The sequence below is a fragment of the Nicotiana tabacum genome, chromosome 13 (genome assembly GCF_000715075.1).
Source record: "Nicotiana tabacum cultivar K326 chromosome 13, ASM71507v2, whole genome shotgun sequence".
NCBI classification, from domain to species: Eukaryota; Viridiplantae; Streptophyta; class Magnoliopsida; order Solanales; family Solanaceae; genus Nicotiana; species Nicotiana tabacum.
In genome coordinates this window covers 35,493,589-35,514,836 of record NC_134092.1, presented here as the reverse complement: position 1 = coordinate 35,514,836, position 21,248 = coordinate 35,493,589, and the positions used below count along the sequence as shown (strand labels likewise).

At 37.7% G+C, this 21,248-nt stretch overlaps 1 protein-coding gene and 1 long non-coding RNA gene across 7 annotated transcripts; both read left to right on the top strand.

The window, feature by feature from the left end:
- Positions 1-89: 89 nt before the first annotated feature.
- Positions 90-14,383, top strand: LOC107832478 (GBF-interacting protein 1-like). Of its 6 annotated transcripts, XR_001658580.2 has the most exons (12): positions 92-517; positions 1,620-1,663; positions 2,416-2,518; positions 3,037-3,151; positions 3,314-3,738; positions 3,860-4,036; positions 4,991-5,381; positions 6,743-7,022; positions 7,424-7,585; positions 10,527-11,036; positions 12,431-12,612; positions 13,418-14,383. XR_001658580.2 is itself a non-coding variant. In XM_075227906.1 (11 exons), exons 1-11 carry the CDS (start codon positions 331-333, stop codon positions 13,703-13,705), a joined length of 2,667 nt encoding a protein of 888 aa, XP_075084007.1. In that variant the 5' UTR covers positions 90-330; the 3' UTR covers positions 13,706-14,383. The 6 variants fall into 6 exon arrangements, 5 of the variants coding, with proteins under 5 accessions (XP_075084007.1, XP_016515814.2, XP_016515816.2 ...); XM_075227906.1 differs by lacking the exon at positions 12,431-12,612 and having other exon boundaries at positions 90-517; positions 3,863-4,036; positions 10,539-11,036; XM_016660328.2 differs by lacking the exon at positions 12,431-12,612 and having other exon boundaries at positions 90-517; positions 3,863-4,036.
- A 1,640-nt stretch (positions 14,384-16,023) lies between these two features.
- LOC107832479 (uncharacterized) lies at positions 16,024-20,751 on the top strand. The gene is made up of 3 exons (XR_001658581.2): positions 16,024-16,548; positions 18,904-19,017; positions 20,313-20,751. It is a non-coding gene; the product is annotated as an uncharacterized LOC107832479 (long non-coding RNA).
- Positions 20,752-21,248: the final 497 nt, after the last annotated feature.

The window sequence follows — 21,248 nt, the reverse complement described above, 5'->3', positions numbered from 1 at the left end:
GAAAACAATATTAAAAGACGAAAAAAAGGACAGCACCCCTGTTCCACAGTGGACAGTTCTATAATAAACAAAATGAAACAATAAAATTCATATTCAAAACCCTTCTCCCAAGTCTTCTCTTTCTTCCCCAAATACAATTACTCTCTTTTCCCTCTTTCTCTCCTCCCTCCCTCCCTCTCTCTTTCTCTCTCTCTCTTCTCTCTCTCTCTAAACGTATCAGGGAACAGTAATATATATATATATATATAGATAGATAGATATAGAAGAGGTATATATATACACAGAAAGAAAATTGTTTGTGGGGTAGGTGATTGGGGAGGGGTGGTGAAGATGAGTAGCAGCAACAGTAGTGGAGTTGTTGTTGGAGGGGTTAGGGTTTCAATTCCGAGCAGTGTTCGGAAAACGATTCAGAATATAAAAGAGATCACTGGGAATCATAGTGAGGATGAGATATATGCAATGCTCAAAGAATGCTCTATGGATCCCAATGAGACTGCCCAAAAACTCCTCTTTCAGGGTCAGATAAATATGTGCTTCTCTATACACACACATATTTTTAGCTATGTATATATGATGTTTGATCTTCCTTTTTTTTTTTATTTTTTATGATTCCTTTTCTGTCTTGATTACTCTCTACAGTGAGTTTTGGTGACAGATTTTTATTCTATTTGTTCTCCTGAATATTGGCCTTTATTTTTGATGTCTTTCTTCTTTTATTTTCCTTATTTGCATGTGTCTTATACTGTATTGGGTTTCAATGGTGGACTTTATCAGGCTGTTAAAATTGTTTTGAGCATATATATGTGTGTGTAAAAACATGGTCTTTAAATTATTTTGGTACTATTCCCTCCCTTTTTTTTAAACAGAGATGGCTTCCCCCTCCCAAATGAATTTTTTTTATGCCGATTACGTTGAGAGAACCCTCTAGTTTCGGAGAATCCTTGATTTGTGTCAAAGACAAACTTTTTATAGCAGAAAGGGCCCAAAGAATTCATATAGTCGGCCCGAGCTACGTGTAAAATAAGGGAGAAAAAAGTAAGCCGGTTGGTGCTGATAACATTTTGAACTACATTTTTTGTTCAAAGATAACATTTTGCAGTTATATTTTGTTATAGAGAAGGTTTAGCCACACTTTGCATCCTCTATTTGGTGCACGGCGGAGTTGTCGATGAATTTTGTATTTTATAGTAACTAAGCAATTAAGAGGGTCAACTGTTCTTCTTTCTTGTTTTCTTTATTACATTTATGACGGTTAGATCCAACGCATTCTCTCATAGAAATCCGAACCTTCAAAATATAGGAGCGGAAAATTTCGCTTGCTCCATTATCTTGTCTTGCTGATTTTTTAATAATTTTAGTTACTTGCACTAGTAACCTATGGGTTTCAAGGTAACAAGTCTAATTGGAAATTTGCAAGCCTTCTCGTAAAAAAAATGCATAGATTGGTCTTGTTTTGTGTGTTCTGTATTTTGATGTTCTCTGCGACTAGTTCTTTTTAAAGCTACGCATACTGCCCCAGCTAGACTCTTGTTGTTGTTGTTGTTACTTTTCCTTTCCTAGCTATGGAAATATATAATTTGTTTTCTCTTTACTCATCTAATTTGAGGGGTTATTTACAGATACATTCCATGAAGTAAAAAGGAAACGCGATAGAAGAAGAGAGGTATGGTTAGTGACTATTTTTCATGCTTACAAACACTCTCCACAAAGACCCATTGGGCATAAAGTAATGCTGACCTGATTTGCCTGTAAATTTCTCATAAAAGTGGTTTAGAAGTTAATTTTCCCCCATTAATTTATTTATGTTTTCTGGGTGGGGGATTCATTAATTAAGGCCTCAGCTGATTCTAGGTGTCCGAAGAGGTTAACGTACATATCGACAAGTGATATATTAGCTGATGCAGATTCATGGATCAAAATTGAACCTAGGGTGGTGGAGCAATTATTGCCCGACACTAAAAAGAATGTAATGTACCATCTCAATTAAACCTCTTTGCTAAGATGATGCTGTTCTGCATGTGTGAATGCCTAAGCTATTACCCACTGTCATCTAAGTTGCAACTCAGCTGGCTGATTTGCGAAAAAATCATGTATTTTTATGGTGCAGAGGATGTCTACTTCGTATAACAAACCTGATTAATGCAATAAAATCCGGAATGTGCAAGTATGCATGAGCACCTTGGTTTGTATTAGTTCATTTTTTGCTCTTGTTGACCCCATGAATGTCAAATGAGTTTCTTTTCCTGTAGAATTCCATGGTATAGTTCAATTTTCATATCAGCACGATGCTTTAATTTCTTCACATGTTCTCTCTTAACGACCCAATAAATGTGAGTGTTAGGATGACATGCTTCCTTGTCCTTTTACATGCTGTTCCTGAATTGTTATACTCCAACTTGATTTGCGTTTGTGCAGAATTTGAACAAGGAGTCTGCTGAGCCAAAGTGGAAACCAGCTATGCAGGGGAGGGGAAACAAGGGGAGTCGGGGAAACTTCACTTCTCGCCATGTTTCGCTTGGTAAACATCCATTTTGTTGTATTTTCCTGTATTTGTGATCTCTTATGCTGCCTGTGATTTCATATTTGTCATTCTTGTGATAACATGATTTTTGCGTGATTTTTAAATTGCTGACCTACTTTCCTTTTTTATTTCGTTCACGCTTTGTGCAAAATGACAAAAGCATCTCTAAGAATCCAAATTAATACCAGTTTATGTTATTGTGATCTTGATGCTGCTTCTAATCAACAATCTCAGACAGTTTTACACAGTTTGCCTGATATATTTAAGCACATTATAAGTTGCCGCAAATTATAACTGATTCTCACTTTTAACTTTCGTAAGTAACACTGGTCAAAAGGTAACAAAGAGGACTGATATTCTGCCTTTTTGGCAGCGAGTAGGCTTTGAACAATTAACATAACTTACTGAGACCTGCTCCTTTACCTTGGGAGAGTTTTCACTATATCTTTCAGATTGAGTCTTATGAGCCCCTCTTTTCCTATCCACTCATAATTGGTGTGTATATGTTTGGTCAGATGCTGGTGGTCGAAGGAACTCTGCACCTGATAAGGAAAATGGAGGCAGTCAAGTTTCTGACAAGAGTGTCAAGCCATCTTCCGTACCAACTATTGAGACGAAGAATACTATAAGGTGTTATTGATGTTTTTGGATTTTACTCCGTCTGTGCATTACAGCATATGTGTGCTCCTTGAATTGCCACTGTTAAACCCCTTCAGATTACAAAATATGGTTTTTGTTTCCTACACATAGTTTGAATATTTCTGTGACCTAACTTTTTTGGCTCTTTTGCAGCTCATCAAGTTCCAGAGCCAATGGGCCTGGTGCTGTAGCTTTTGGGAGTAACAGTGTTGTACATGATGCCCATGCATCAGCAGGCAGAGGGATTAAGCAATCTGAAGCCACTGCAGGTGCTGGCTCTGTCAAGTCGGAGGAACCACTGCACTCTCCAAGTCATGATGTGATCAAAAGCCCTAGAGTGTCTGTAGGAACCAGGGATACACTTGGACAGAAGATGCCAAACTCCAGCAACTCTTCAACCTCCTTGTCTTCACCACCTTCGTCAGGAGCTTATTTTTCAGCATCAGATCCTGTTCTTTTGCCATCTCATGATTCACGACTCCCTGGTGCAGTAGGCACAATTAGAAGGGAAGTTGGTGGCCAGCGTGTGTCATCTGATCATGTCCCTACCAACTCGATCGGGAGCAAGGCAACCACTGGTAAGCCTGTGAAGATTTGTCTGAGAACTTGATTGTCATTGTTTGGGTTTTTAGGAAGACATACTTATTTCTCGTCCAGTTAATGAAGCTTATGTATTTGTTTCTGCCTATGCCTGTACAGCAGTTTCTGACTCTAGAAGTTCGACTGTGCAAGTAAAAATGTCAAGCAAATTCCAGGGGCCTGGAAAGAATCAGCTTCCAGATTCCTCACAATGTGCTTCATCGGCTCAGGGTGCTTCTTCTCTTAGTAGGCCTTCATCTAATTACAACAACCGTCCCCTGGTTGGCCCACAAAAAGGTATAGTACTTTACAAGTTGACTACTCTACACATTAGTATATTGTTTTCTTTCCCCCTCCCTCTCCATGAAAGACTCTTTTAATTGATATTGCTACTATAATTGTTACCCCACTTACTTACCTGATGATTGAAGAACTCCATTTTTGCCCTCTAATTACGTGCTCAATGCTTTCTGTACCTTCTCCTTTTGTATTTTGTGAGAAGTTTGAACCTTTTCATATGGATTTTTTCTAGAGCTGAGAGTGATCTTTTTTTGCCAGTTGGTGTTTTTGTTGGTCCAACTTGAGAGATAAAAAGGTCATCTCCTATTCTCATTTGCAATTGCGATTTTCTTCTCAATTTCTCATTTATCTGCATTTTACGGTTTGTACCTTTACCTTTTTGTGTTTGGTAAGAAGTTTTGAACCTTTTCATATTGATTTTTCTAGTGCTGAGTGATTGGTTTTTTCCAGTTGGTGTTTTTGTTGGTCTAACTTGAGAGGTAAAAAGATCATCTCTTATTCTCATTTGCAATTGCGATTCTCTTCTCAATTTCTCATATATCTGCATTTTTGGTTTGTATCTCCTCCTTGTGTCTATAGTCCTACTTGGGGGTCTTAGTGTACCAGTAATCTTTAATTTTCCAAAACAGAATGGTGGTTGTTGCTAGTGAAGTCGTGTACCTGGTCCATGCTATGTCTGCTGGTTTACTGTACAGGTGTCATTTTTGTTTAAACTTATTCTTTGTATTTCTGGAATAAGGAAACCCAAAAATGTCATTCCCAGATGTTGACTACTCTTAGTCTCCGGTTGACTCAATAACTCCATTGTTTGCTGCTTTAGAGTGTTCTGATACTGTTGCTGTTTGTTAAATTTGATTTCAGTGGAATTGTAGCAATTAGGGTCTCTTACATGCATATTCATTCATACTGTCATGCTGAAGCTAAACACCTGTCTTCTTTATTTCACTGCAGCTGGTCCTGGTAAGGAATGGAAGCCAAAGCCTACACACAATAATATTGCTCAGGGTAAAGCTACATCTGCTAGTTCATCTGATCTTTCTACAGTTTCTGCTGAAGTCGATACACAACCGCAGCCTCCGTCTGTCAGTGTTGAATCAAAGGAAGGGACTTCGGAACTGCTGCAGAAGCTAGAAAAATCACATATTTCAGAGATTCAGCATGTTATTATCCCTAACCACCTTCATGTGCCTGAGGCTGAAAAACTTGGGTTCTGTTTTGGAAGTTTTGAAGCTAGCCTGGGTTTAGGTGTGAGCCCTTACAATGCTGCTGAGAATGAAAAGACTCCATCACTTTCTGGAACTTCTGAGGATATTGAAGAAACAGAAAATGAGCAATTTTCCAGGTCCGTCATCTCATGGTCTCTCTTCCCTCAATCCCTCTTCTCCCCTGTTTATGACTTGTGAAAGCTTTTGGTAGTTGCTCTTCTTTTAGCTTTAGGAGTCTAGGACTAGGATGAGTAGTATCAGTAATATTTCTCCTGTTAGAAGTATAGATGTTAGGAAAATCTGGAATGTCTTGTTTTTGCTGTTTTATATTACACGGCAATTAGAAGAGAAATGCATATAATTAGTTGGTGGATGCCAACGTTGTTAGAAGGGGCTTCTCCTGTTTGAGTTGTATATTATTACCTTACAAAAGATATTTTAAGCATTATAGGGGGTAAGGAGGGAATTGTTTGTTTTAAAGTCCAGTTTTGCAGTAATATTAAACAAGATATTCAAATATGTTTCAGTATATAATTCAAGTAATATATTTTTTCAATATTTTGGAGATTGAAAAATTTTAGTTACTGAAATTTAGTGATGCAATTTAGATTCAAGTGCTCATTATTCGGTCTTCAATTTTTGAGACAGCTGGCAGCTATGTGTTGTTTTGGCAATGGTTCAGAAAGCATTCCAAAAACTAAAACCAAGTGTTGTTTGGTTTGAGAAAAGTTGAAACCAACTTGATCTGGTTTTGGAAACCCAAAACTGATTAACAAATCTTTTTCTAAGCAAAATCTGACTTTGAAACCAATTCTTCCAAACTAACCGTAATCCAAACATAAAACTTTCACCCAGAATCATTTCCGGATTAGGTTCTTCTGGAACCAAAGGCAAGCCTTCTCCAAATTTCTTCTTCACTGACCTAGTTTTCTTCTTTTCTTAGAAGTTTGGACAACATTTGGAAAGGTTTTTTTTGAAATAATCTTTTAGAACAACCATATTGAAACTGAGACGTGTTTGGATATTTGTAGTTTCTTTGAGAAAAAGTTTGTGGAAGTGAGTGTGTTCTGCTTACAAGAAGAGCTTTCTTAATTATTTAGAAAAATATACTTTGAAATACACCCTCAAACCACAACTTCAAAAAACAGTTTTTGGACCTTTTTTAATCTTAAACAAACGCGAATTTCAAATATTTCTTTTCACAAGGTTTGAGAATTAATTTCATGGATAGAATCCTCTAATTCTAGCTTTTAGATAATTCTTCTTGAAGATTGAGACCTAAAATATCTTATTCAAAGTGTTTTTTCTTCTTTCATCTTTTAAGTGCCTCTCCTATTTCTATTATTTTCTGTTGCATATGATCTTGTTGCCATTAGCTGTGTATTTTAGATCTTGATGGAATGCTGTTATATCACACTTGACTCAGTTAGTTAGATATATACTTCCATTTCTAGCACGTTAAGATGTTAACATTTTTCATTCTTATGAGTGAATGCAGTGATCAAAATCCACCAACCACCGCAGATTTTTCTGACCAGTCTCCGCCTTCAAGTGGGCAGGAGAATTTATCTGCAAAGCCAGAAGATGTATCACCTTCTGTCCCTGAGTACAGTGAATCTAAGCAAGAGACTCTGCAAGGAGGCCATCAGTATTCAGCTGTTCGTACATCCCCCAACTATAGTTTTGGTTTTGTGCCACCAACATTAGGCAGTCAGCTTGCACCTTTTGAAAACTCTGAATTACAGTCTCATGATGTTTCTCGTCTTCCAAACTTTGTTGTAAGCCTTCATTCTCTGATGTTCTTTTTCTATGTACTGTCATTTTACTGGTTCTGAAGCTTCAATTTAGATCAAATTGGTATAGAAACTTGCAAGTACAGTAGGTAAAATATCCATAGTTAGATTAACACCTTGTCATGGACTCATAATATGTGTCATCAGTGTTGGTTTCACCTCATTTGTGAGTGGCAAGGTCCTCGAATCTCATGCTTTATTGAGTTAAGGTGGGGTCTAAATTAATGTTGAATGTAGGAAATATTTGACAGCAGTAAATAACGTTGTTCGGGATGATTTGACATATCCCGAAAAGTTTGAGACCATGTGGAATCAATATATTATCAATGCAAGAAAATTTAGTTCTCATACTCGAGAATTGTTAAAACAATTCATTTTTCCTCTAGGTTCAGCAACCAATTGACCCAACAAACTACTATGCCCAGTTCTACCGCTCCAGTGCTGATGGTGATGGCCGCATTTCACCTTTTCAATCAGCGGGAGTTTCTACCAAGTACAATGGCAATGTTTCAGTTGTGCCTCCACAAACTTCTCAACCTGCCCAAGAGGTATGAAAGTACTTTATCAGGTAGTATGTTCTATTTTTTATATTACTCTTATCCAGGAAAATATACGTGGAGGGGGGGGGATACGTGGAGAGGGGGGGGGGCAGAGTAATGCAATTGACAGCTTATTAAGGGTTTCATAGTGCATGGATGTAAAGTGAAATAAGAATGATCCCAGAAACAGAAAGATGAATGTTTCTGTTTGGAATTGTATGATAGGCGGCTTCACTACATTTGGTATTTAACAATACCTTTGCAGAATATATGTGGGAGAAACTCAGTTACGCCTTTGACTGAGTATTGGAATATGCTTGTCACCTCACTCCTACTCATATTCCCACTCCTCTGGTTTCTTGTCTTCTCTTCCCTTAAAGTTGGACTAGACGAGTTGGAATAAATTGGACTTTTCGTCTTAAAATCTATCATGATTTAACCATTTTTGAATTGTTTTTCCTCCTAAAGTTGGTACTCTAGACAGGACTATAGTTGCCATTATTGTACAGCTTGGATCAATGATAGCCAAATGTGATGATTACCAGAGTCTACAATGGAATGGTAAACTGTAGAAACTGTAGAAACTCTGTTACTTATCAAAAAAAAAAAAAAAAAACTCAGTGACCTAGTCACGCTGCTCATCATTGCTGTAGCATCTCTATGGTCCTTCTGCCAGGAAGTTCCAATCCCTTGTGCTCAGGTTATTCACTCTTGAAGCACACATAACTACAACCACCCACCTCTCGCTGCTTCCCTTACCCTTCTTCGCATCAACTGTTTTTCTGTCTATTGTATTCCCTTGTATAGTAATTAGTTCTTCCTCTCTGCTTTCTTGACTTATCCATTGTTTAATTTCCTTTACTAATGATGTGCTTAGCTTAGACGGAAAGTTCATTTTTCTGCTAAAAACCCAGTGAAAAGCTCTTATTGGTGCAAATCAGAATTATCATCATGGTTGCAGTTCTAGCAGGGTTCAGTTCAATGTCTCTCGTTGGTTGACTGTTTACATAAACTTATATGACTTGTATAGTTCAAGAAAATGTGATAAGACAGATATTTTTAGAGAATTATAAAATCCTTTTCACACTGTACATAATTTCCATAGTGTAGTGAACATTAATGAAATGTTTTGGAGTTGTATTCTTAGAAGCCTGAGTCATTTTAAGCAAATGCTTTCTAAGTTCTATAAGCTAAGTTGCTCCGACATGGCAGTTTAGGCGCCGCACGTGTTGACACGACACTAGTATAGGTGTGGGTATGGGATCTATATCGAATCTGGTCAAACAATTTTGGGTACTTTGACCACGTTGGATGGAAAAATTCGAGATGAAATACAATTTGATTCCTTAAATCAGAACCAAAACTAGGGTAAATTTGAAGCAAATAGTACCAAGTGTTTTGGATAGCGTGCGGCGACAAATAGCGACGAGGGCCCGCTTCACTGAGGCGAGAGGCGCGCAGCTAAGCGCTCGCCTTTTTGATGTGAAGTGACAATTTATACAAAAACATAAAATATTATATACATATAACTAAAAACTCAATAACAATAATATATTAATAAATATATCAATTCAAAAATTAAAGACTCAATAGATAGTCATAGTAGATTCATAAACTAAAGTCTAATAGTCTAAACCAAGCAACATCTATTCTTCTTCAAGATTTTCAAATTCTACAACCAGAGCAAACAAAAAAAAGGGCTACTGCCTCTGCTCTGCCTCTGATCGAAAAACAGAACCCAAAAAAAAAAACAGAGCTCTGGTCGAAACAGAGCAAAGAAAGAAGAAGAAAAACAGAGCAAAGAAAGAAGAAAGAGCTGATCACTGAAGAAAGAAGAAGAAAAAGAAAAAAGAATTAGACAGCAATGGTGAAGTCGACTAGAGCGAAGAAAAAAAGAAAAAGACAGCTGAAATAGAAGAAGAAGAAGTAAGGAGAAGAAGAAGAAAAGAAAAGAAAATAACATACCTGAGTTAGTGTGCTGATGGCTGATGATGGAAGAAGAAAGAAGATGAAGTCTTAATTTTTCTGCTGAGAAATGGTCGCTGCCCGTCGCTGAAGGAGAAGAAGTGAAACCCAAACCCTAATTTTGTGTTTTAATCTAAATCGCTGCCTTTTCTTCCGTTTTTTTCAAATAGCGTCGCCTCGCAGTGCCTCTCGCTACACAGGCAGAGGCGCTCGCCTTTTCTGATTCTCAACGCAACAGATCAAAAAAGTGCAGCTGCCTCGCCTCGCGTCGCCGCACGCTATTAACGACGTAGCGCTCGCTATTTACAACACTGATAGTACCTTATCTAGGAAATCAATTTTTTACTTATCTACAACTTGAGAATAAAAAAGAAGTCCACACTTTACAAGCTATGCGTAAGTATTCTACAAAATTTCTCAAAATTTAGAGATTTTTTATATTTTTATTTTTTTGAATTATTTTTAGCCGGATCCCCTCACCCGTATCCGTACTAGGATCCGTATTTCCGAATCTTAGAATTTACATCTCGAAGGATCCGACCTCTAGATCCGCACCCGTGTCGGACACCGCATCCGTGTCCGAGCAACTTAGTCTATAAGTATTGAGATGCCTACTTTTGCTGTTTGAAATTGATGTTTTACTAATTTTCGATTCACTAGAAGGTTCATGCTAATGGTATGAGTTCTTCTTAGATGTTGCAGTGAGCCACCAAGTATATAGTAAATCTATTCAAGATAGCTTTTGACAATCTGCTGTAAAATCGTGTGCTTGGTGCTAGCAGTCCCTTCTGTATTTATGACGGAACAAACTTTATTTAAGTTCTGGTGATTTTTGTGCCATCATAACTCTCCACAGAAGTATAGCACATCTATTTGTTAATAATTTGCACAGAAAAATAGTTTATTTCTTGGGTCACCTGTTTGATGTTGAACTTGCTAACTTCAGGTAATCTCAACACTAACATACTTACTGATATGTATTTAGAATGATTTGCAGGGAGGAAACACTCTCGTTTTATCTTCAGCGGCTCCAACACCACTTGCAACTCAAGCTCCTGGGCTTATGCAAAGTTCAGCAGCTGTAACTCAGCAACCTCTCCCTGTATTTCGACAAGCTGCAGGGATGCATCTACCCCATTATCCTCCAAATTATATTCCATACGCTCACTACTTTTCACCATATTATGTTCCACCAACAGCCATCCATCAATTCTTAAGCAATGGTGCATTTCCCCAGCAACCTCAGGCTGGTGGCGTATATCCACCTCCACCATCCGCTGCTGCTGGCAGATACTCACTTTCACAATATAGGCCAGGAGCTAATATAGGAAACTCAACTCACAGTGGAGTGCCTGGCTCGTATGGGCCATATGGATCCTCCACAGCCAACTATAACCCTAGTTCAACTACAGCAGCTGGAAACCCTGCTTCTAATGATGATCTTTCTGCTGCTCAATTTAAGGAAAACAATGTCCACGTGAATGGGCAACAACAGGTTGATCTTGTGTTTAGTTTAAATCAATGTTAATATTATCTTTTTCACTATTGAAATATTTACTTGACATTATTCGCATCATCTTTAAAGTTCTCGAACGGTGAGCAAAAGAGATTGTGTAGTGATGAAAGATCAACCCCTGAGTTCAGCAGCAAGGGGGTGCTATCCCAAAAAGGATGGAGAAAGAGAAATGAGTAATAGGTCTATATTGATTTATCTCTAGTGAAAAGATATTTGCATCATTCTAACCTCAAATAAAGTGAAAGAAAACCATGTAAAAATAATCATTACTTGAGAACTTGAAATGCTTTGAGCAGTATGATGATGGGCTGAAAACTGATTGGAGCTGAGAATTGATGAAACTAGTTCTGAATTTCTAATTGATAATTATATGATAATTAATCCGAATGCAATATGGTAATTGTTAATTTTCTTTTGGATAAGTATGGTAATTGTAAATTTTCATTTGTATATTGTCTAAAATGATACTCCCTTTGTTTCAATTTAGATGACACACTTTCCTTATTAGTCCGTTCCGGAAAGAATGACACATTTCTACAATTGGAAACAATTCAACTTTAAACTCTTTATTTTACCCATTTACCCTTAATGAGAAGCTTTTATAACCACACAACTGTCATGGTCCCATAAAGTTTTTACCCCTTGAGCTTTTAAGACCACAAGTTTCAAGTCTTTTTTTTCTTAAACTTCGTGCCGAGTCAAACTACCTCATCTAAATTGAAACGGAGGGAGTGCAATATATGCTGGAGAAACTTGGTGTTGCTGGATCTCAATATTGGGGTTTTTTGGGGGAGTGGAGGGACAGTAGCTGAGCCACATAGCTCCAAGGTGTGACAGTCTAACATCCCTTTGCCGAAAAAATACACCGTTTAGATAGGTAAAAATTAAGAATTTTTATGTAATATATATTATGCTTTGAATCCCTTGACTTCTTCGTTTATTTATTTATTTTTAAATTTTGACTCCCCTTAGTGAAAAGTATGGCTTCGTTATTGGGCAGGGGACTTGTGTGTTAGTGAGGATGGACATTGTATTAAAGAAATCTTGAGGCTATTTCTGCTCTTTTAAAGCATTTCTAAAATATTCGAAAATCTCCTTCCCCTGCACTTTAACCAATGATTCTTTAAATTTTTTCGCTTACATTGGAGAGCCATATTGACACTTGGACTTTCTGTGAATATTTGTGTGTCTCAGGGGAAACTGCTATCATGGTGTTTATATTTATTGGAGTATGATCTTCACTTTTTTGAGTGGTCGTTAGTGTACGCTTAGTGTAGTCTTAGTGAAGAGCAAATTATGGAACATAATTTTAGGTGAAACAATTGATTTTTGTGTTTTGTATTTTGCTTTGCATATTGTATTATTTCTTGCAGTTGCACCCAAGGGTGTGCCTAGTGGTCAATGAAGTAGGAGGAGAACCGTGAGGTCTCTGGGTCCAAATCCCAGCGGAGACAAAAAACTCTGGGTGATTCCTTATCTGCGTAAGCATTGGTGGGCAGAGCTACCTAGTACCTGAACTGGTGTGAGGTAGTAGGTACTCGGTGGAATAGTCGAGGTGTGTGCCAGGTGACCGGATACCACCGTCGGAAAAAATAAATATATATGTACTTTCCTGCAGTTTCCGGAGTTTCTATATATGATGTTTGCGTGTGTATTCTTATAGTTTATGCATGTGTGTATATATATTTGCTTTAGATGGCAGTCCTCCTTTGTGGAGGTTCTAAGGGTTCCCTTGGAGTGTTGTGTAGACTTTGCCTTCAACATTTTAAATTTTTGTTTGCTTTCTTCAAGGTTGCAAAACAGATGTTGTGTTACATGGCAGTCCTTTTGAGGAAGTTTCCACGATTCCTTTGTTCTTGTGCGGGTGTCGAGTAACATTGTTTGTCAGTCACACCTTTGCTCTTGATTGAATCAACCTGCTGGTTGTGGGGACTTGTACATTGGGAAATTGAACTGGCATGTTTCTACAGTCTGTCTGGAAAGGCTTCTCCTTTGAAACTGAGATATTTGCTTTCATTTCGAAATCTAATTTATGAATGAGCTTTTGCTATGATTTATCCTTCTGACTTATGTGGTAAATAATTTTGTATACTGGTTGCTTTGAGTTTTGGAGTAGTGACAAAGACAAGTATCAAATCTTTTGTTGTTTGAGATAATTTAACGTGTAACCTTGATTCTATGCCCACCTCTTAATTCTTATAAAGGTTTCCAAGTTTAAAGTTGATTGTTCTGAAATAGCATCGTTATGTAGGGCCTGAGCCCATTGATTCTGACCTTCTCTCTCTTGGCTGTGTTTATCGTCTCTTATGTTTTTACTTTATTAATGTGTTCTATAGAAATGAACAATTTTGTTTTTGCAGAGTGAGGGCTCAGGTGTGTGGATTACTCCAGGCCGAGATTTATCCAGCTTGCAAGCAAGTTCTTTTTATAACCTACCCCAGGGTCAAGTGGCTTTTACTCCCGCACAACCTGGCCACGGAAACCTTGCTGGTCTTTATCATCCAGCACAACCGGTGACTGCACAGACTGTTCATCCACTTATGCAACAGTCGCAGACGATGGCTGGTCCAGTTGATATGGTAGGACCAACAGCCACTGTCTATCAGCAGCCTCAACATTCACAAATTAACTGGCCGAGTAGCTACTAAGGAGCTGTTCCTGTCATTTGTAAACCACAAAGAAAAGAAGAAATGAAATTATTGATTGGAATTCACAAGTTTGGAGATGGAGGCAGCATCTAGCAAATGCCAAAAAGACAATCACTGTTCAGGTTGACTGTAAATCTATGAGAGAATGCCCCTCCTAGGGAAAAAAAACAATGAGGTATCACTTTTCTTGCTTGGGATTGAGGATGCAAAGGGTATATCCTCCTGTAACGAATAGTGACAGTCTTTTAGTTTTGAGGCTGGCAGGCATAAGCAAATCGATTTTCCATTACATTTTGGTAGCCCTTCGATAGTTTTCAGTATTAACTCTTTTCTTTTCAGTCATTTTTTCGAGTTTCTTTCCTATATATCCTTCTTTGGTAGGTTTGGGGCTCCTTAAAGCAATGTGGTTTTTAGGGGATTTTCATACATTTTCTTCCCTTTTTTGGCTCCAATCTTCTTTATCTGTAAAGTTAGTTTTGACATTAGAAAACAGACGTAGTTAGACTGTTGTAATTGATGCTTGGCACAAGCAAAGATCCTGCATTCTTTCAGTTTTGACTGTTGTAATTGGTGCTTGGCACAAGCAAAGATCCTGCATTCTTTCAGTTTTGCTGGATTACTTAACAGTGGTGAGCATGGTGGGGTAAATTGGTATGATACAGCTTTTAAAGCTGTTGGTACATTGGAAATTTTAAAATCTTGCCGATGCCCGAGTTAATGTGATTTTGTATTTTTTCTTAGGTTTGTCTTTTCGATTATTCAGTACAGAAATGTACATTATCAAGAAGTGAAGGGGTACAGAATGTGTTTATTTTAAAAGAATCTGCTGGATTAGCTAAGATGCTGGATATCATAACAGCACATGATAAACTGTGGTTTTCTTTGATATCTTGGATTCATATTGGCAATATCAAAATATTATTGCTATTTCAGTGAGACATACAGACAAACATGAGTCCAAGCTCTTTGAATTTTGGAAGCTCAGAAACTCACTATTAGGACCAACTACTTTCCATGTTTTAATGGCTTGGCCCAAGTGTTGCAATTCAACCTTTCCTCAAAAAGCTTCTAATTGTTGAAGCTTTGTTTTCCCTTCATAATCTTCAAGTAGCCTTTGCTAAGATGATAGTTTCTGGATAGAATGACAGCTCCAGTCTCCTCCCTTAATTTAACAAAATATTGTGAACATGGAGTCAAATCTCATTAGGTTCTCTGGGGGTTAATCCCAGGACTCTGAATGACAGCTATGGTCCTGAATCCTAATGAATGAAGCTATGTTTCCACTTGTGTCATCTCATAATATTTTATTAAAACAGATTTATGGTACTTTGGAAAGTACTAAACAACATCCCTTATTTATGTAATTAAATTTTGAACTAATCCTGAACTTGTTTTGTGTTAAAGTATTACAGTACTAGCCAGAGATAAGTGATATCCCAGTCAAGCAGTTTCTGTTCTTTTAACCAAGGTGAGAGAGAGATTGAGATATGTTCAGGTGCGTATGATATAATTTAGAAGTGGGTTGAATGAGCAAAGTATCAAAGAAAAGTCAACATTGAAGTTTAATAAGGAGTTTTGGAAACTTGAGCAAGTGCAAAAATAGAACCAGGAAGAGAGAACAGGAGCGTATAGGCCGCGCTCCTCTGGACTATATATATTTTTGGGGGAATTATGGGTTTTGGCTAGTTGGTTAGAACACTAAGTATATTCCACTCATTTATTACAATTATTAACCCCTAAATACATTGAAACCAATATTGATGTAAGGGTATTAATACAATTCTCCTCCAATTATATTGATGTAAGGGTATTAAAGGTGTTTAAGAGTTAGAAACATCATTTAACTCACAGATCGAATAAACCATAGAATCTTGAGTTCTGAAATTGTTGGGTTTGTTGATGAAGAAGATGATTAGTGATATGACATGATTATTGAGTTATGTATTACTTTAATGGCTTCAGTGCTTGGGTAAATGCTAAGAATATGTAATAGACTAGAATTTATTGAAAGTAGAGAAAATTAAGAAGATAACAATTGAGAAACAAGCTTTTATTATTCGAGTATCAATGGAAATGAGTTACAATTGATCCACCAAGCTAACTTTACAGTTGATGCCTGAAAAAAGAAGAAAAAGAAGACGATTAGGAGAAAGAGAGAGGGGAGGAAAGAGAAAAGGTACTTGTAACAGAATTTACCGGTAATTGGCTAATTCATTCGACTCATTCATATATATATATATATATATATATATATATATATATATATATATATATATATATATATATTACATGCTAGAAGAAGGCGGGGGAACTGGGCCTTAGAAATTAGGCCCAACTTATTAATACACTCTACCTACTCGGTGTAATAACCCGTCTATCAATCCAATTTATCAGGCCCAAGCACTCATACTAAAGTGAGTGTCTAGATGATTCAACTAATTTTCCTAATTTGTAACCTAGAGATCTCCGAACATAACAATCCCATCCCTTTCGAGAAAGACCTTGTCCTCAAGGTTGATGTTGTGCAATAAACTCAAGGGATCGACTCTTGATGTAACCCCAGTCCTTCTAAGAAGGTTCCTTTTCATTCAGATTAGCCCACTGAACCAACAATTTCACTCCCACACCATTAGTGATTTTGACCATTTTGCGCCGAAGAATGGCTACAAGTTAAATCAAAACTCGACCATCTGCATCACAGGGGGGAGGTTGTCGCTCCAGAACTATGGTTGGGCCAACTCAGGGTTTCAGTCTTGAGACATGAAAAACAGGACGAAGTTGCGACCCAGGTGGAAGCTCCAATCAGTAAGCTGCTGACCCGATTTTCTATTCAATCTTATAAGGTACATAGTACTTGGTGCAAAGCTTCACATTTTTGCGCACATCAATAGAATACTGTAGGTAGGGTTGTAACTTTAGGTAGACTTTATCCCCGACTTCTAATATCCTTTTTGACCGAAGTCTGTCTGCGTAGAATTACATGTGATCTTGTGCTCTACTTAGATTTTCTTTTTGAGCTTGTAGCATGTGCTGGAGTTGAGCCAAACTCAACCCTGCTAGTGACTGACCGACATTAGGCGAGGATCATGTTGGTAGTTAGGGTGGGGAATACCCATACAAGGCTTGAAATGGAGTTGTCTGTAATGCACTATGAAAATTTGTATAATACCATCACTCTGCCAAATGGGGCCATTTGGACCATAGCTTAGGATTATCAAACACCATTGCTCACAGATAGGTTTTTATACACCTGTTAAGTTATTCTGTCCGCCTATTTGATTGTGGATGGTAGGCTATACTCATATTCAGTTTGGTCCCTATAGTTTTGAAGAGGTGTTGCCACAAATGGCTAGTGAAAATAGGATCCATATCTGATACTATTGATCTGGTCTCTGGGCAATCCATGTAATATGTAGATCTCATTGAGAAATAGATCAGCCATTGAAAATGGGTGTTTGAGAGCCAAAAGATGATCATACTTAGTGAGCTTGCCAACTACCTCTAGCATGGCATTTTTGTTCCCAACTTTGGGCAGTCCCTCCACAAAGTCCATGGAGATGTCTTGCCAGGCTTGATCTAGAATTGGGAGAGGTTGAAGCAATCCTGGGGTGTGAATATTCTCTGTCTTCACTTTTTGAAAGACATCACACTCATCCACTCATTTACAAACATTCCTTTAATGTTAGGACAATAGAAGAGAAGTTGTAATATTTTATAGATACACTGATGGCCTTGATGTCCACCAATGGTAGAATAGTGCGTAGTCTGCAATAATATTTTCCTGAGATCAGTGTCCCTTCCCACATAGATCTTCTGCTTATACCTTATGACTCCCTGATGCAATGAATAATCAACCTTATTGCTAGGAGCAACTGTTAACTCACCAGTAGTTGTAAGGCTATTGGATCATCCTCATAACTGATGTTAATTTCCTGCAGTCAAGTGTCCTGTATAGTATATATAGCCAATAATGTAGAATCTTCGTCCTGCCTTCTTGAAAGTGTATCTGCCACCTTATTCTCACTCCCTTTCTTGTACTGAACCTCATAGTCCAGTCCCACCAATTTTGTCAGTTCCTTCTGTTATAAGGTTGTAGTTACCTTCTACTCTAGTAGATACTTTAGGCTTTGATGATCTGTCTAAACAATGAAATGTTCCCCTCGCAAGTAATGTCTCCATGTCAACAGTAATATCTACTTATTACTTCTCATAAGTAGATAAGCCTCTATGCTTTGGTGCCAAGGCCTTGCTGAAAAAATCTATAGGTCTTCCTCCTTGCATTAGTACAGCCCCCGTCCCGGTAGCATATGCATTAGTTTCTACCACAAAGGACTTTGAAATCAACCAAGCCTATCACTAGTACTGTTGACATTGCTGTCTTTAACTGCTGAAAGGCAGCTTCTGCCTCATCAGTCCATTGGAAGGAGTTCTTCTTCAGCAAGTTAGTTAGTAGCATGCTGATGATTCCAAAGAATTTAACAAACCTTCTATAGTAGCTAGTCAAACCAAGGACCCCCCTTAGAGCCTTAACAGACTTGGGTACATGCCAGTTCATCATTTCTTCAACTTTGGCAGGGTCAGTGAAAACTCCTTTTCCTAAAATGATATGCCCCAAATATTCCATCCTATCATGTCCAAAAGTACATTTGGACAGCTTTGCATAAAGATGTACCTTCTAAACTTTCTTGAGATGTAACACATGATTCTCCATAGAAGAGCTATAGACTAGTATGTCATCAAAGAATACCAATACAAACTTCCTCAAGAAGGGCTTGAACACATGGTTCATGAGACTTTGAAAGGTAGGAGGGGCATTGGTCAAGCCAAAAGGCATGACCCTAAACTAATAGTACCCTAGATGTGTTCTAAATGCAGTTTTAAAGATGTCACCCTCCTTCATCCTTATTTGATGATAACCAGCTCTTATATTAATTTTTCAATAAATGCAAGAACCATTTAGCTAATCCATCAGGTCATCCACCAAGGGAATTGAAAACTTATCTTTAATTGCCATCTTATTTAGCTCTCTATAGTCAATGTAAAACCTCCAACTCCCATCTTGTTTCTTGACTAATAACACAAGGGAAGAGAATGGGAATGATAGGGTTGAATAGTACTATTGCTAAGCATTTCATTAACTTATTTCTCTATCTCATTTTTTTGAATGTAATTATACCTGTATGATCTGATACTGACAGGTGCTGCCTCAGGTTTAAGTGGAATGTGATGGTCATGATTCCTCCTTGGTGGCAAGCATTTTGGCTCAACAAACACTCCCCAAAACTCATTAATTACATCCTGGATCATATCAGGTATGCCTTTATGTTCTTCTGTGGTTTTGATGGTGATTGTGAACAGATGTGCCCATAATACTTGCTCTTTCTTGAGCAGATGTGTTTTACACCAGTAGTTGTCATACTTTGTAACTTACCTTCCTCATAGTAGCCTTTCAAATCCACCCCTTTTCCTTTCACACTCACCTGCAATCTATAACCAATAAAATTAAACAAGACTAGATTGTGTTTCCTCATCCAGTGTACTCCAAGGACTATATCACACCCCCTATATCCAATAATCTCAGTTTATGCTCAAAATAAATCCCTTGAATCTTCCATTTGAGCTGAGGGCAAGATTGGTAACTCATCCGGTGTCCTCCATTAGTAGCAGCCACCCGCATAGGCACATCCTCTTGGATTGCACACCACAGTTGTTTGGCAGTACTACTAGCTATGAATCTATGAGTAATGCCAATGTCTGCTAAAACTATTAATACGTGTTTCCCATATACTCCTTTCAGTTTGATTGTTGTAGAGGTCATAGTTACTGATAGTTCATTGAGGTTGATTGCCTCATCAATAACTATTTCTGAGTTTTCATCAGGGAAAAATTCATTCTCCTGATTAGGTCCTATTTCCAACTATTCATGATCAGTAGTACCAGATAAGGCATTCAGTAGTTTACTCTTACAAACATGCCCAGGGAAATACTTTTCACCACACTTGTAGCACTCTCTCCTGGTCTTTCTGGCCTCAAACAGTTTGGTCCCTGAGATTGATGCATGATGACTTCCCTCCTTCTGCACATAACCTAGAGGGTTTATTTCTTGTAGTACTAGCAAAAGGGTACTAAATTGAGTTGATTGTCTTCCTCCATAAACTCTATTCTTCCTGCTCATGGACTCCAATAATTCCTCCTTGTATCTAACCTTCTCCACAGCATGACTTAGGGATAAGGATCAAGCTCTTGACTGTGTGTCTAATCTCTTCCTTAAGTCCTTCAATGCAGAACTCCAAGAAAAATTCTTCAGGTATAGTGGGATGTTTAATCAACACCCATGCCTTCAAGTCCTTAAATATCTCTAAATACCCATTCATTTTGTTCCACCCTTTTAAAATTTTCCCAACAAATTGAGGTTGTTATTATCAGCATCATTGAATCTTTTACAAATTTCTTCTATGAAATCATTCCATTTAACAGTGCCTCTACTCAGTTGGTAAGAGAAATACCAAGCTTCTGCCCTCCCATTTAGATGTAGCACGCCATTTTTTAATTTGTGTTATGAATAAGTTATGTGATTGTAATGAAAATACCTCTCACATTTCTGCAGCCAAGATCTGGGATCTCAATCCTCAAAATAAGGGCAATCGATATTAGAGGTAGAGTTGTTCAATGGAATCTGCCAGTTGAAGTTTCATGGGTCTCCATCATCCTTCCTACCAGACCCTTCAATCGTGTGAGAACTTGTTGGAGTACTCCCTAAGATTACATCCGTGCTCGCGAAGAATTTATCCATCATCAAATCAAATTTATGATTTAATTCATACATTTTAGAGTCATTCGACTCCAATTTTTTGTTGGTCTCTGCCATGTAATTGCGCAATTGACTTTTCAATTTTTTGACACTATCCTCTGTAACTTTTGCTCAAGTTTTTGGTACTGTCATGGTGCCAGGAAGATGCTCTGATACCAACTTGTAATAGACTAAAATTTATTGAAAGAACTAAAGAAAAATAAGAAGATAAAAATGGAGAAACAAGCTTTTATTATTCAACTATCAATGAAAATGAGTTACAACTGATCCACCAAGCTAACGTTACAGATGATACTTGAAAGAAGAAGAAGAAGACGATTATGAGAGAGAAAGAGGGGAGGAAAGAGAAAAGGTAGTTAGGGAGCTATAACAGAATGTACCGGTAATTGTCTGGATCTTCAGCTCCTTATCGTATATTTATTACACCTCAATTGAATATTACAGACTGGGCCCCTTTTGCTAGAACTGGGCCTTAGAAATTAGGCCCAACTTATTAATACACTCTACCTACTCGATGTAATAACCCGTCTATCAACCCAATTTATCAGGCTCAAGCACTCATACTAAAGTGAGTGTCTAGAGGGTTCAACTAACTTTCCTAATTTGTAACCTAGAGATCTCCAAACATAACATAATCGAATATACTAGATTTATTTTACATAATTTTGAAGGAATAAAGTTTGGGTGGCTTGTCTCCAATGCTAAGCCCTAAATAGGTCATGTGGATTTTTA

Excerpts from the sequence above, each read along its gene's own strand:
- LOC107832478 (XM_016660327.2), top strand. The coding sequence starts at position 331 with ATGAGTAGCAGCAACAGTAGTGGAGTTGTTGTTGGAGGGGTTAGGGTT. Across the intron at positions 1,664-2,415 it reads AACGCGATAGAAGAAGAGAG|AATTTGAACAAGGAGTCTGC; the intron begins GTATGGTTAGTG and ends GCGTTTGTGCAG. Across the intron at positions 4,037-4,990 it reads CCTGGTTGGCCCACAAAAAG|CTGGTCCTGGTAAGGAATGG; the intron begins GTATAGTACTTT and ends ATTTCACTGCAG.